The 14,540-nt window shown below is 37.4% G+C and overlaps 2 protein-coding genes across 6 annotated transcripts in view; both read right to left on the bottom strand.

The window, feature by feature from the left end:
* The window catches only part of samd12 (sterile alpha motif domain containing 12), a 69,841-nt gene extending 64,997 nt beyond the window's left edge, over positions 1-4,844 (bottom strand). Inside the window, exon 1 of one of the 3 annotated variants that reach the window (XM_056742145.1) lies at positions 4,195-4,429. In XM_056742145.1, the coding sequence (XP_056598123.1) occupies positions 4,195-4,258 (64 nt within the window). In that variant the 5' untranslated portion in view covers positions 4,259-4,429. Of the gene's footprint in view, positions 1-4,194; positions 4,438-4,706 lie in introns of those variants that run through there. The other 2 variants (XM_056742144.1, XM_056742143.1) reach the window with 2 other exon arrangements.
* Positions 4,845-5,807: 963 nt separating this feature from the next.
* abrab (actin binding Rho activating protein b) lies at positions 5,808-12,966 on the bottom strand. 3 transcript variants are annotated; one of them, XM_056741727.1, is made up of 3 exons: positions 12,241-12,966; positions 11,256-11,683; positions 5,808-5,934 (listed from the first exon to the last, which is right to left on the bottom strand). In XM_056741727.1, exons 1-3 carry the CDS (start codon positions 12,873-12,875, stop codon positions 5,843-5,845), a joined length of 1,155 nt encoding a protein of 384 aa, XP_056597705.1. In that variant the 5' UTR covers positions 12,876-12,966; the 3' UTR covers positions 5,808-5,842. The 3 variants fall into 3 exon arrangements, with proteins under 3 accessions (XP_056597705.1, XP_056597704.1, XP_056597706.1); XM_056741726.1 differs by lacking the exon at positions 5,808-5,934 and adding an exon at positions 8,414-10,044; XM_056741728.1 differs by lacking the exon at positions 5,808-5,934 and having other exon boundaries at positions 10,901-11,683.
* Between the last annotated feature and the right edge of the window lie 1,574 nt (positions 12,967-14,540).

The following is a 14,540-nucleotide window of genomic DNA, read 5'->3' on the forward strand; positions in this document are numbered from 1 at the left end:
CACGGGGGGAGAAGAAGGAAAGGCCCACATGTGAGCCAAGGAACAGCTTCCCCTCCTGGCCCCTCATTTTAAACCATCATCTAAGATTAAAGAATCGTCCCTGTTCTATAAAGTAGGCCAGCTTAATTGTGGAATTGGATACGGATATCGGACCCTGTCCTTACAGACAAAGCGTGGGCCCACTGAACTCATTTTGCCTCTAATCTGGATCTTAAGGTTGTGCTGGTGAACTGGGCTGAACTCAAACCACCGGAGCCAGCGAGAGGTTTGTCCTTCATCACCACATTAGTGATTTAATCTGACATCCATTCTGAGTGTGAGAATTAAAAGTGTCTCTCAGGCATCAAAGCTTCTTAGGTTTACACTTCTTTTCAAACATTTAATGGCAAGCATATAAAAATGTATATGCATGTTTTGCTCCAACTTTACTTTAACAAAGTTTAAGAATAATCCACCTAAAATAGACACTATTACGCAAAACGTTGACCTACCAACAACTTGCTTAGCAGACAAAAAGAAAGCAAAAGTCTAACCACACATCCGAAACAGTCAGGGTAAAAGTCTTGGGAGAGATTATAAATAGCATGTACTGTATAGCAAGCTAATGTGGAAGCAGAGCACTGAGACAGCAATAAATATTTTATCAGGAGCTGGAATTCTGAAAGCATTTCAAAATCCGATTTTAGGCATTTGCCATAGAAACAAAGGGTTGAAGATGCTTGACGTTCATCCTCTGGGTCTATGCACTGTGTACTTCAAACAAAATCCACTGAATATCCACAAAGAGGAACCTGAAGTGTTATCTTTCTGTACCTGAAAAGCTTTATGCTTTTTTACAGTCAGCTTCAACGACAAGAGCTGTAAACGTACATGTGCTTACATATTCTTTATCAACTGCTTATTGATATGCAATGATACATAGCCTCGCCCTCGCTTACTGCTAATGAAGGAATTAGCATACAATACCCAATTTAAAAACTTTATTAAAGGTTCCCCAAATGAATGCCCACTTAATGGTTACATTGGTCAAGAAACCAAGACCTTGACATTGTAAAACAGCCATAAACTAGAAATTTGTAGATTACTCTTGAGTGGCAATGCAGGGATCATAAATATCTTTGTTATCTTGATCTGTGTTACAGAACCACTTATTATCAGATTACTTGGTTTAAGTCACATTGCTTACTTAGCATCCACCTACACAAGCTTTACACTTCCTTCTAGGAAGCGAAACTTGTTTTACTAATTTCACGTTTACAAAATGTGCACAGGCCAAAGGTATCTTTCTTAGGTAAAATTGTTCATGAATGAATAAGCGAAAGTATCTTACAGTATCTTAACCAAAGATATTTGATGTCAACAACCCATGTCATGAGTGTCAATGTATGACAATACAGTACACATTCATTTAAAAATGAATGAGAAATATGACAAACTATTTTACTTTTCATCAGAAAAATGGCAAATATCTTCTGGCGACAGATGTTTAATATACGTTGTTGAATTGTCTCAAAATATCAGCAGCAACTTTTCACTGCTAGTCAGTCGATGAGTTGATTATGTCCAAGCATATATAAGTAAAGTAAACAGGTTATAAATAATGTAATTTTTACAACTCTTTGATGTCAAAAGCAACAATTAAGGAGTGGCCTTACAGGCCTCAGGGTGAGATGTCATTCCAAGCTCACCAACAAGATCCTAGAAGTAACAGCAAGATCAGAAATCTGTCTCTGTATGTCTTTATGGAGATCTATGAGAGCGACATTCAATACTTAAAGCAACAGTTCACTAAAACTGTAATTTTGTCATTTATTCTCAATTATTTTGTTTAGGCAGAATGTGAGAGTACAATGCAAGTGAATGTGAGGTCACTAACATTCGAAATAACACAACCTTTAGTGCTCCACAGAAAAATGATGTCATCATGTGGGTACATCATTGTACCATATCTGTTGCAAACCTGTTAGACAGAAAAGTCTCCTTAGATAATTCAAAGCGCTTGTATCTTTTCTAACCTGCACATAGGAAACTCTCAAATCCTTCTGTAACTTTAGTCGACTCATACAATTCATTCTTCCCTCTTCAAAGTACAACTTCCCTCTTTTATATGACAGACGTCTGAGAAAATCAGTATGCACTTGCTGTTAAAGTGTGGCCTCACCTTCTCCTCCGTGGTCGGCGGAGGTATGATTGTAATGCTTCTAAAAGCCCATCAAGGTCTGAATGATACTTTACACTATGCCAATATACGGTGAACCGACAGTACAGAAATATTGTAAAAAAACGGAACTAAACAGTCAGGGCTGTCATAATTATTAAATAATCGTCTCATCACAATTATTTGACACCAGCGCAATTATTTCAGATAACCGCAATTATTGTGAATCCTTAGAAAACAAGGGTGATCTGCAGATTCTGCAGCATTTTACATACGCTGTCCTTGATCTGCACAACGTGTTACATTTAAATAACATTTCTCCATCTTTTGAGTTGTATAAGCTTGGTATTTTTTTGTTGTTGATTTTGTTTAGTTTCCACACTTGCTGCGTCTACACAGCAAGACCCTCATATCTAGTTTTGGTGCTCAAGACTCAAGTCTTCTGTGTTAAGGTCATTTATAGTTATATTATCAAAGCCTTCGAACAGCCAATTAATCGCAGTAATTTCATAATCGTGACAGACCTACTATACATCCAACTCCACAGCGCTGAGAATGGCTCGTCATAGGAAAAGGGTTTCTGCTGAACCAAACCTAATGTACCGTAGAGAAACAGGAAAACCAGAGTGTACTGTACCTTTGGTACTTAGATGGCTTTCCTTAAAAGAGCTCATGGATAAAATCCATTCTTGTCAAGAGAGTTCGATCAATTCAGAAGCTCTTGTAGATTCTCAAATCTTTTGAAATGTCTTCAGTGTTGCTTACAGTATTGCCAAAATGAACTACATCATATGCCAGCCTGAGCTGGAGGGGATACAGTCCTAGTCTTATAACAACAATTGTGTTAGTTATAATAAACTGCCCTTCATCTGAAACAAATTTCTATTTCAATCATGTCACTTTGGCACTCTGTGCTATTGGATCATGTTAACCAATAGCAAAACAGCAGTTTAGGCACTGTTTTAGCAAACCCACTTCTAGAAGTCAAGCCGTACATCTGTTCTCAATATCCTGTTACTCTCAGAAATGTCACATTAAGAAAGTAAAAATGGGTTGTGTTATTGGCAAATCCCAATGATTTAAATGTCAGTACCACACCATTGTATATGCAGAAATGTTTCTGTGAACTTCCCTTCTAAAGCATAACCGTCCTCACTAAGGATGTCACATTTAGAAAATGCACTGAGCAACACTAATAGATCCTGTTATTGCTGGCTTGGTTCCAGTTTATATATCCCTAAAGACCACTCACGAAGAATTAAAAGTGCTTTGAAGTACCTCAGAATAGAACACATGCATGAGGCATGGAATGATAATAAATGATTATGTGATGCCCCATGGCTACCCAACTGACAACCATAGTTTCCAAAAAAGAAGTATATGATGTAATTGACAAGCAATACAGTTAAGGATTACCACTGAGCAATACACAGCACAGCACACCCCTAAAAATGATCAAACACAAGTTCAGTTTTTTATTTATTTATTCTGACTATGCAGAGACAGGACATTTTGGTATGTTAACCCCATAAAGGTTAATAAAGAGTTTATCCATGTCATTATGAATTATATCCACCCTATATCCCTCATCGAAAAGCAGTGCTGAAGGACTTTTATTATCATTAGTAAGCAAACCAAAAGTCTTCAAAACCATCCGCAAAGAATCAAATACATTATTTTATTTATTTATCATTTGAGGTTAGAATAATTCACAATTCCTAAACGGTTCTCCTTTAAAGCCATTGGTTTCATAATGTTACAAATTCCACAAGCATTCCTTTCTGACAACACAAACATGACATTTTTCTGCAGCCCTTCTCACCCGTAAAATATCCTGTCATTCCACTTTGATAAAACGTAAACATCCTTGTCACCGAAACCATGAAATCACACATGTAGCCTAAAGTGACGTTCTTCACAATATTCCTGACCTCGCAAAACCGACTTTGATTAAAGCGAGATTTAGTAAGTTTGGACATCGGATGGGTCAAATCGATACAATACATCCCCACATAAGCCTTCATTGAGAAACGTACCTCGCATTGGGTTTTGAATCCAGAGGATGCCGCCGATAAGATGCGGAGACTGACCCAGCATCATGGTACCCGAGCAGGTGTCAGAAACAGTTGGGCTATAAACACAAACGCGTGCAGTTCGCGCACCTTGCGATTAATAAGACGCTCGCGTCAGTGCGCACGTTCTCACAGAAGAGCTCATCGCATCTAAACCACCAGCCTACCTGTTACAAAAGCGCGTTTTAAGCGTGAATTCATAGACAATATCCTGTGCGAACATGCTGTAGGCTTATGTTATCAATGGAGGGTGAACGTGCATGGAGCGAGCGTGATGCATGAACGCGAATCTTTACAGTACATGCATAGACTTATTGCTTCGCAAGCCCATCTCTATGTCATAGGCTTCCAGCAAAAGAACAGGACGAAGATCTGCGGCTGGCAGCCAATCATAAATGTCAAGGGGCTGTGGGTAAGCTTTCCGTGTTCATCTATAGTATGCTCTATATGAAATTGTTTCAAAGATATGTCCTTACCTTGAACAGCCATTCTGCTACTCCATAGATTCGAGCATAATGGGATGGATAATGCCGGTGGTGTCAGAGTATTCCCACTCTGCCAAAGCGTCTTGCTTATTAACACCTCTGTTGAGCGTGCTCTAAAAGCGAAATGTTGTCCCGAAGAACCATGGGTAGTGTAGTTGTACCTATGAAAACAAACTGGTTTTAGGATCTGATAAAAACTTTAAACTTCTCTCCCTAAATGGCTTGCTCTGTACATCTTGTGTACGTATTTATTTACTGATATGTATGTATATATATTCACATATATACAGTATTGAATAATAATTGTTATTATTAATATTCTATCACTTTGTTTCATTTAGTTACTATTATGAGATGGTCTCCACCAAGAAGCAATTATTTCAAGTTACTGTGCATTTTTATCATATCAGGTAACAATATGAAGATACGTTTCTTTTTTTATTAGCATTATTGCTGAGTTTGTCAACCTGTTGCATGCTATATAGTTTCTATTTATGTTTTGTTAAATGCGGAATAAGATGCCAATTTTCTTTATCTTTAACATTGCTTTCATTTTTTTTATTGACAAACACGCAACCCTTATTTTTAATGTCCACACGTCTTAGCTAACTTTGAAGGCATGTTCAAAACAAAGTTTTAAGGGTCAAAGATGGGTTTGTTTTTGCGTTGCAGCAATTGTTTAACTGTTTGATTTCTGCAATAGCTAAATGGTAAAACACCCAATAAGGACAACAGTGTTATTGCTTTGATATAATTTTTTTGATTTTAAGGTGACAGAGTAATGTGACAATGGATAACTTGTAAGCAGATAGAGTGTCACACTGAGAACAACTTCATTATTCAAGTCTCAGGAAAATAAAGCTTCAGTCATTTTGTTCTCTGTAATTTGTGACAATGAGAGGTTGCTTACTGACAGCTCATTATGTTTGGAGCCCATTGGGGAACAGTCAACAAAACAAACCTGAAACAAATGAGCATCAAAGAAGAAAGCAAATTCTGGAAGAGTTGACTTTATGCATTTGATGTGACCCCAGAGAACGTCAGTGAACGAACAGTGCAGATTATTTGGTATGTGTCTCCAGGCAGGGGGGTGTAGAGCGCAGATTGCTTTCACGACAGGTGTCGACCTAAAATGTTGCTCCACACCTTTTACTCATTCTACGTTTCCTGACAATGTTTTTATCCGCATTCCAGAAGATGACTGTCAGCACTGGATATTCTGGTTTCCAAACAACAGAGTAGCAAAGATTAAGACGGTATGAATGGAAAATGCATATAATTTGTCGGTTTTCTGTAATTGAAGGTAGGCTAGTACCTGTAGTACCTGTACTTATGCTGCCTTCACGTGCTCTCGGAAATTCAATAATTTATGAAATGTTAGCAGATGCTTGTAATGTTTTATTGCTAATAAATCAATAGTAACATTACTATTTTAATGTTAATAAATACTCTTCATACTTAATCCAGACGTTACTTCTGGATTAAAGTGGGAATTATTGAATTTCCGAGAGCACGTGAATGCAGCAGTTCCAGACACCTCGGATTGTTTCCCTATATGTGTTTCCAATCTCAAACCAGGAAATAACGTCTGGCATTCAAGGAACAGTTCACACAAAAATCACGCTCAAATTGTTCCAAATCTTTAAAAATAGCTTTGTTCTGAACACAGAGAAGAAACTGAAACTGTTTTTCACCACCATTGACTACAATAGAAATAAAATTTGCTTTATACATTTATTTTTTCTGTTGAACACAAAATGTATATTTGAAGAAAGTATAAAAACAAACAGTTGGGGCACGTTGGGGCACTACCATTGTAATGATTCCTAGTCAATGGGGTCCAAGAACTGCTTGGTAACAAGCATTCTTTCAAATATCTTTTAGTAACATTATACGATTTAGTAACATTGAAAGTGTTTATTAACACATGTTTTGTTAAAATAAATTATTCTATTAGTAGTATAATGAGGGATGGAGCTAAAGGGTTGGCCTGGGCCAAGAATAAAAAAAAATTTATTTAAAATATTATTCTTTACGCTTCATTTCACATTTTTATAAATTAAATAAATACATTGGAATTGTTTATTTATTAATAATATTAATAATAATATCCACATTTTATGAAGAATGTGGAGTTCCCACATGACATCAGTTATGTTACAGCCCTTACGCTGCGCGAATTCAAGATTTTTTTTTTCAAGCTTTATTGGCATGATACGCATTTTTTTACAATACAAACATGCACAAATACAGATTAAGATATATAAATAAATAAAAAAGTATATAAGTATCTTTATATACATCATATATATACATCTCAATAGAAACAGAAAAAGAGCAAAGTATTGGTGAAAGTTCTCAGTGAGGATGACAGGATCCTGTCATAGTGTCAGTTTGTGTGTGTTGTGTCAGTGTTTTGTTGGGTTGTGCTAGTTGTTCTTTGGTCGTGGCAGGACTTGACTTATATGCAGCCAGGTTTGAGCTTCTTGAGTTTTCTTGCTGTATGTGTGAAATCTTGTCCTTTTGTTGAAACTGGCTGAAGTGTTTGTGGACGTTTGTAACTCGGCAAAGAATGTTTCTCTGATGATATTTGGACATGAGATTAAAACGTGTTTTCTGTTTCCACTTGATTCTGTCTGCAGTGTGGACACAGTCGCTCTTCTCTTGGTGTCCATGTCTGTCTGTGTCTGCCCTACCCGTCTCTACCGTGAGCTTGTGATCATTAAGTGTGTATATTTTTGTATATTCTGTATATTCATTTAGTCTTCTGTTTTTGATTGCACTTATGCTTTTGTTGTACTTATGCTGTCCCAATTGCTTCCATTGCCTACCCCACATGTAAGTCGCTTTGGATAAAAGCGTCTGCTAAATGACTAAATGTAAATGTAAATGTATATGGTCAAGACTTTTCTTAATTTAGGGTCTGATAGGGTTGTAAGGTATTCTGCCAGTTTATATTCTCTGTTTAATGACAGATAGCATTCCAATTTACTTTGCTGAGCTGTTGCTTCTGTCCAGTGTGTGAGATATTTCTCTTTTTGTGTTATCATTTGGTTTAGTCTGGCTGGGGTTTGGGGTTTGAGGTTGCCTTGGGCATTTTTTGGGTTATAGAGTTTGTTCTGAGATCAGCTTGATGGAGCTTCTCTGTAGGTTCAAGTCTTGATGGCTTAAGGTTTGTGATGGAGTGTCTCTGTATCGCTGTTCTTAAGGTGAGTGACGAATTTTATAGCTCTCTTTTGTAGTTTAATTATTATAGGGTATAGTCCTAATTCTGCTCTACAGGCCTTGTTTGGAGTTTTTCGCTGTACCTGTAGAATGTCTTACACATTTCTGTTTGCAGAGTCTTTGTCCCATTTGATGAACGCTTGGCTGGTGAGAGGGCCCAAATCCTCACATCTATACAGCGTTACTAGATCTATAATTGATTCGATTATTTTCAGACAGATGTCAATTTTGATATTCTTTTTGATGGTGTAAAAAGCTCTTCGTGCCTTGTCTCCCAGGTCATTCACAGCGTCGTATAAGTTTCCAGTGTTATTTATGTTTGTACCAAGATATGTGTGTTCTATGGGGATGTTGTTTAGTTTGAAAAAAATACACGCCGGTATTCGGTATGAACCGCTATATCGCCCGGCACCGGTTCATACCGAATACCGGCGTGTATATTTGTTATTATATGAATTTTTAATATGCCGCATTACCGGTGTATGTCGCTTAAAGAACGTGCAGAACGCGGCGCGACACTTTTTCAGTGGGGTCCCTTTTCACTGTTGCACTGTGACCGGTCACACAGAAAGCATAATTTTTCTATATAAACATGCTCTAAAAACGATCGTGTTCCCCTCATATCTGCTCAATATAAGCATATAATATGATGTGATTTTAGTTGGAACTGTTTCTCTATATGCTAGGATGTGAAATAAGGGTCAGTTAGGAGGATTGACAGCATGATCCGATCGCTTTCCTCTAACATATCTTATTGAAGCCTTTGGTTAAAAAATATGATTTCAGGAAATCATGAATCTATTGTGACTATGTAAAACATGACAGACATCACATGCATGTTTTAATGGTACAATTGTTACCATCTTGTTTTAAACTATTAATTTCTGGGTGGATGATACTAACTCTTGAAGTTGGGAGCACCAGTGCTTCAGAGGAAAAAAAGTACATTTCAAGCCCTGGTCTCTATTTATTTCCCTAAATATTATGTATACAAGTTACCTTTGCCTGCTATTCACTTGTTAAAGATTTCTAAACTTTGCAGTTATGATAGGAGATACTGTTACCATGAAAGTATAAAAGGGCATTTTAAGTCAATCAACAGCACTATCTTTTCTTCAGTGGAAAATGTGAAGAAAAAAATACCGCCATGTACCGGAAAACCGGTATAAATCTGGAAAACACCGTTATATACATTTTTGGTCATACCTCCCAGCCCTAGCACCAGTTAATCTGCAAACAGATGGCATTTCATTTCAGTTTCTAGTAAGGACCTGGTGCCGGTGACTGTTCTAGAGCTCGAGCTAATTCATTCATGTATATGTTAAATAATGTACGACTTAGACTACAGTCCTGTCTCACAGAGAAAGTCTGTGTACATTGATTTGATGTCGTAGGTTTTTCCTCCAATGTCGCTGTCTTCTCTTCTATGACTATGTAAACATGGGTATCCATGCAACAGCTAAAAAAAGCACCTGGAAATGAAAGTCAAGTGTTAATAGCAGCATGCGTGCTTTAGCCTCAACTGACATTCTCACTCCACCGGCTAGAATAATCGAAATCGTCCACATCCAGATCTGTCGTAGCTGATCGCAATCCGCATGCGCTTGTCGCCAGATTTCAGTCTATTTATTCGCTTTCTTTATTTTGGCTTTAGGTTACCCGTCAGGTTACGTAACCGTTACGGATTTCCCCTCGCATGACATCCTGGACTGCTCTTTGGCTATGACCTCAGTCCTGAACCGTCCCCTGGTTTCGCTCGTCCGGTGATTTCCCATCTGTTTGACCTCTGAGTCTGACTCTTCATTTTCGCTCGGACTGCTTTCTGGTTATTCATCCCTTCCTCAGCCGGGTGGTGGCCCGAATGTTTATTTTCATTTTCAATAAAGCATTGCTTATTTGATTTCTTCGCTTCTCCATGTTATATTCCTTTGTTGGTATACCCTAAAAGCAGGGGTGCCGCCAGAAATTCGGGGCCCTATGAAAACCAACATTTCTGGGCCCCCTTCAAATAGGAAAATAAAAAGGGGGTCTGCTCTTCTGGGCCCTAAATCAGCCTGGGCCCTTAGAATCGTCCTAACCTTCCACCACTTTACAGCGCCCATGCCTAAAAGTGTCAAAAATGATTTATAAATTAAATGCATCAAGATCTAAATTAGATTTTACATTTGTTGTTATATTTAACAAAAATTATATTTTTTAAAAACACAAAAAAATAGCTAGGCCTATTTTTTAAATTACTCGTGTAAGTAAAAAAATAATAGCACGTCAACACCTGACTGATCAGTTCTGACTTCTATTTCTTCTCTACTCTTTATAAAAAATAAAAAAATAAAAAATTCTAATTTAGCTCTGTATACTTTGTTAGGTTATATGAGACCAGTCTTCTTTTTATTGATTGCACTTATGCTTTTTGTTGTCCTTATGCTGTCCCAATTGTGTCCATTGCTTACCTCACCTGTAAGTCGCTTTGGATAAAAGCGTCTGCTAAATTACTAAATATAAATTTAAGGGATTTATGAGTAATTTATTTCTTTTTTGTCTTAATCAAAAAAGGTCTTAACCTTTTTTTATTTTTTATTCATTATTGTGGCTGCCTACATGTGTATCTGATAATTTTTCCATCCATGTGATCATCTATATTCTGATTTTTAAATGGGTTGGTGGTACAGTCTTATTCTTATCATGTCGTATAATACATACTAGAATCACGCATTGTTAGATTGAAAAACATCAATTGAACTTGCCATACCAAAATTTTGTAAAATGGCTTTTAATGCCACAACGGGACAGAACACCGCTCCATCAATTTTCCTCAAAAATTACGCCGGTTGAAATGGTGATGGGAATTATACCAGCCAACCACAATTTTACAGTCCCATCTATCATCCACTTTCTATAATAATATAATATTAAATTCAGAGATATGAGTGGGCGATTGTTGCGTGATTTTACTGCTCCCTCTTCTGGATGTTTATTGTATAACAAACTGTGATACTATACAATATACTGTAACTGTACAGAAATTCATATTTCCTATGAATAATTCCTCATTTACAAATATGATTTGATCTAGAATTAAACTTATCTTTCTACATGCAATAGATACTAATACATCAAACAGAAATAAACAATGCAGACAGCTCAGAAAACTCGGCTTCCAAAATTAAGAACCTTATATCTGTCATAATGTTTTTTTAAATATTTTCTACATTTCATCCATAGCAGCAAACCTTCACATGAGGTGAGACTGAACGCCATGTCATACTAAGAGTGTAATAATGACATTATCATCCCGACCCTGCCACAGCATCTCACCCTCAAATTCCAACTTTCCATGCTTCCTGGCCCTCATCAGGATTCCCACGACTTTATCAGAGATTCGCACATATCTGTCGAACAGTTCCCCAAAGGTCACTCTAATGCGTCCATCTCGATTCTGATCCGCCATAGTCCTTATAACGAAGCACATGTCATCTATCTCACGGTGGATGTGTGCCTCGGCACGTTTGGCCCTTTCTGCTGTCTTACTGCCCTCTTTGGGTCGCCCGTAGCCTTCCTCACCCTTCTGCAAACGGGTAGACATGGAATACTCATAATCAAAGTCATCGCTGAAGGGGTTGAGCTTCTGATTGACGGAATGCTCTGAGGCCCAATTTTGCCACCGGTTTTTCAGGTTGCCCACGGTGCTGTATTTCTTTGACATGGCGTTTATTTTGTTGGCATCCTCCACATCCTTCTTTCTCCTGAAACGTTGGTAAAAATGTGATTTAAGAAAACAGCCACTTGTTTTAATTATATCATTTACAATTGTAAAATTGGCTGCGCTAAACCAATTTTTGCGGACAGACTTTGTCTTTGTTTGTATCCTTATTTAATCACAAATTTCCAGCTACTTCATTTATTAAATTCAATACTTGCTTTATCATTATTCTAAGTTTTACTATTTATTTTTTAAATAGTATTTATGAAAGAGATATATTAGTAGTTTGATTATATAAATAATGTCTTAAATATGTAAAAAGTTAAATAATGGACTGAATGGTACAGATCTTCGTCCGCAGCACAAACATGTGGTGTTTTCATTTGCACAGACACATGATTGTTATCCAATCTGCCTGAGTACAACTGCACAGCCCGCTTATAAATAAATAGATTTACAACCGCAGTGTTTGGTATATATCTGTCTTAAAATACCATTCCAAGCTATCCTTCTGTTCCAACGCACAAACTAACCGACGTCTCTCAGTCCTCTGAAAACTCTTAGTCTCATACATCATGATGATAGAAGAAGAAAACTCACCCAAGCAAAGTAGATCTTTTTATCCTGATTGAAGATGATTCTGTATGTTCATTTGTTTGATCATTTTCCTGGCTGGTTCCTAGCTGCAGGTCTCTTTCTTCTGCAAACTCATTATCAACATTTCCCTCCTCAGCCTGCATTTTCTCCTTCTCTATTTCCTTCCACCCTTGCATCAGCTCTGAAACCATATTGGAGCACATCCTCCGGCAGGTGGGCGACCCTTTCTTGCTCAACATCTTGTCCAGTTCATCTGTGGCAGGGTCCTTACAGATGCGTTTGGTCAAAAACTCAATACCTGTGCTTCTCTCTTGGACATCTCTGGTCACTGTTTTGATCACCTGTGCTGTTCTGATAAGGGACTCTCCTGGGGCCACCCCGTCACCTTTGCTCTTTGTAGGGTCCTGACTTAAAAGAGACTTCTGAGAGAGACGGTTCTTGGCCGCTTCTTTAATTGCATCTTTGGGGTCTTCAGGGCATCCTGGGGCCCAACCGCTTGGTTCGCAGGCCTGCTTCTCCTCATTATCGCTAACCCACTGCTGCCAGCTATGCGTTAAGCTGCACACCATGCTTATGGCACGCAGCTTTTTAATATTCTTGTTCGCTGAAGGCTTCCTCGTAGTGTTTTCCGCTGACATGGTTTACCTCCAGGAATGAAATCCGTCATTCACGTCCTATGCCTTGTTTCTTTTATATGACACAGTGTTGTGATTTTCTGTCTGTAGTAAATTCTAGACTATATGTGCTCTCCACTAAGCACTAGTGGTTTTGAAATGGGGGAACCAACCCATGACCGTGGAAAGTATGCCAGGCATTCCTGCTGATCATCTTTCCTTTACACTCGTCGAATCACATTTCATCGTTGCCCATTACTGGGGGTAAACAGCTCACAGATATCAAAGAGTGTTAAGCTTTTTCCAAATGTGCAGAAAGCTGTTCAGGAAAGCGCTGAATCTGTGTGTCTTATCTGGATACTTGCATCGAAGTGACTTTGTCTGGTACTTATTAAGCCAGTCTATTAGGAACACATTTCTCAGTCTTATCTTATAAGTGCAGAAATCCCCCCAACAGTCAATACTTTTTTACTGTTAATATCCCTACTTGTAGGACTGTAGTGAGATGAACAGATTCTTTACAACAAATTTGTAAATTCCAGCAACTAAAAGCATTAAATAGAGGGGAAAAAGATGCACTGTGTGTCTGTAAAACCATCACCGTCTGTAAACAAATTACCATTACCGTAAAACCATTACCGTCTGTAAACAAATACATATATTGAATACAATATATTTTGGGATAATATATATTATATAATTGGAATTATATAAGTGAATATACAGTATATTAGGGCTGTCAAGAGCATCCAGAATAGAAGTTCGTGTTTACATAATATATGTCTGTGCACTGTGCATATTAGTACATATGCATATATTTAGGAAAAATATAAAATAAAAATTAATAAATAATATATATGTTTTTAATCATTGGTAATAAATGCATGTAAATATGTCCTTAAAATGTATACTGTACACAGACTTATATTATGAAAACACAACCATTATTATGGATGTGATTAATCGCGATTAATCGATTGACAGCCCTAATACACACACACACACACACACACACACTGACACACACACACACACACACACTAAAGTTAATAGATTCTGTAAAGCAGAATGTGTGTTATGTATTATAAAACAATATTTTATAAAATATACAACCTATATCTTCCAAACTAGAGAACAATATAAATCTTATCTATCTGAATAATAATTTAAATTAAGGTCAAAACACATAAAAGCAAATGTCAAGGAGCCACTCAATATAAGACAGAAGTGGATGTGTGTTTGGTAAGGACAGAATGTGACACCTGAAGGGGACTCGAGAGCTTCTGCTTGCGTAAACACTGGATAGTCTTACACTGCAAAAGGCAAAAATGATATTGCATCCAAACTGCACCCTCTTTTTATGCTTTATTGCTTGGATGTTTATTAAAGTGCAGAGAAATGTGCTTGTGCATAACAGGTACAGTATTGACTATAAGGTGTTAAGTTCAGGTATGCCATCTATGTTTATCTGTTTGTTTTCTGATAGCATTCAGTGGTTGTATTAATAGTATCTACATGAAGCATCGGCCAAATAGTGAGCAGCTGTTGACTGTCAATCATACAATGTAGATGTATGTCAGTGAGTGCTTATGCAGGGGACAGAGGGACACTTACTGCAGGATTAATAGCAAACTTAAGTACAATCTAGATCATAAAGTAAATAAGGTTTGGGAAATTCAACATGGAAAA

Source organism: Triplophysa dalaica, chromosome 25, assembly GCF_015846415.1.
Source record: "Triplophysa dalaica isolate WHDGS20190420 chromosome 25, ASM1584641v1, whole genome shotgun sequence".
Taxonomy (NCBI): domain Eukaryota; kingdom Metazoa; phylum Chordata; class Actinopteri; order Cypriniformes; family Nemacheilidae; genus Triplophysa; species Triplophysa dalaica.

Excerpts from the sequence above, each read along its gene's own strand:
- abrab (XM_056741726.1), bottom strand. The coding sequence starts at position 12,875 with ATGTCAGCGGAAAACACTACGAGGAAGCCTTCAGCGAACAAGAATATT. Across the intron at positions 11,684-12,240 it reads AAAAGATCTACTTTGCTTGG|GAGAAAGAAGGATGTGGAGG; the intron begins GTGAGTTTTCTT and ends CCAACGTTTCAG. Across the intron at positions 10,045-11,255 it reads TGGAAAGTTGGAATTTGAGG|GCATGGGCGCTGTAAAGTGG; the intron begins GTGAGATGCTGT and ends TGACACTTTTAG.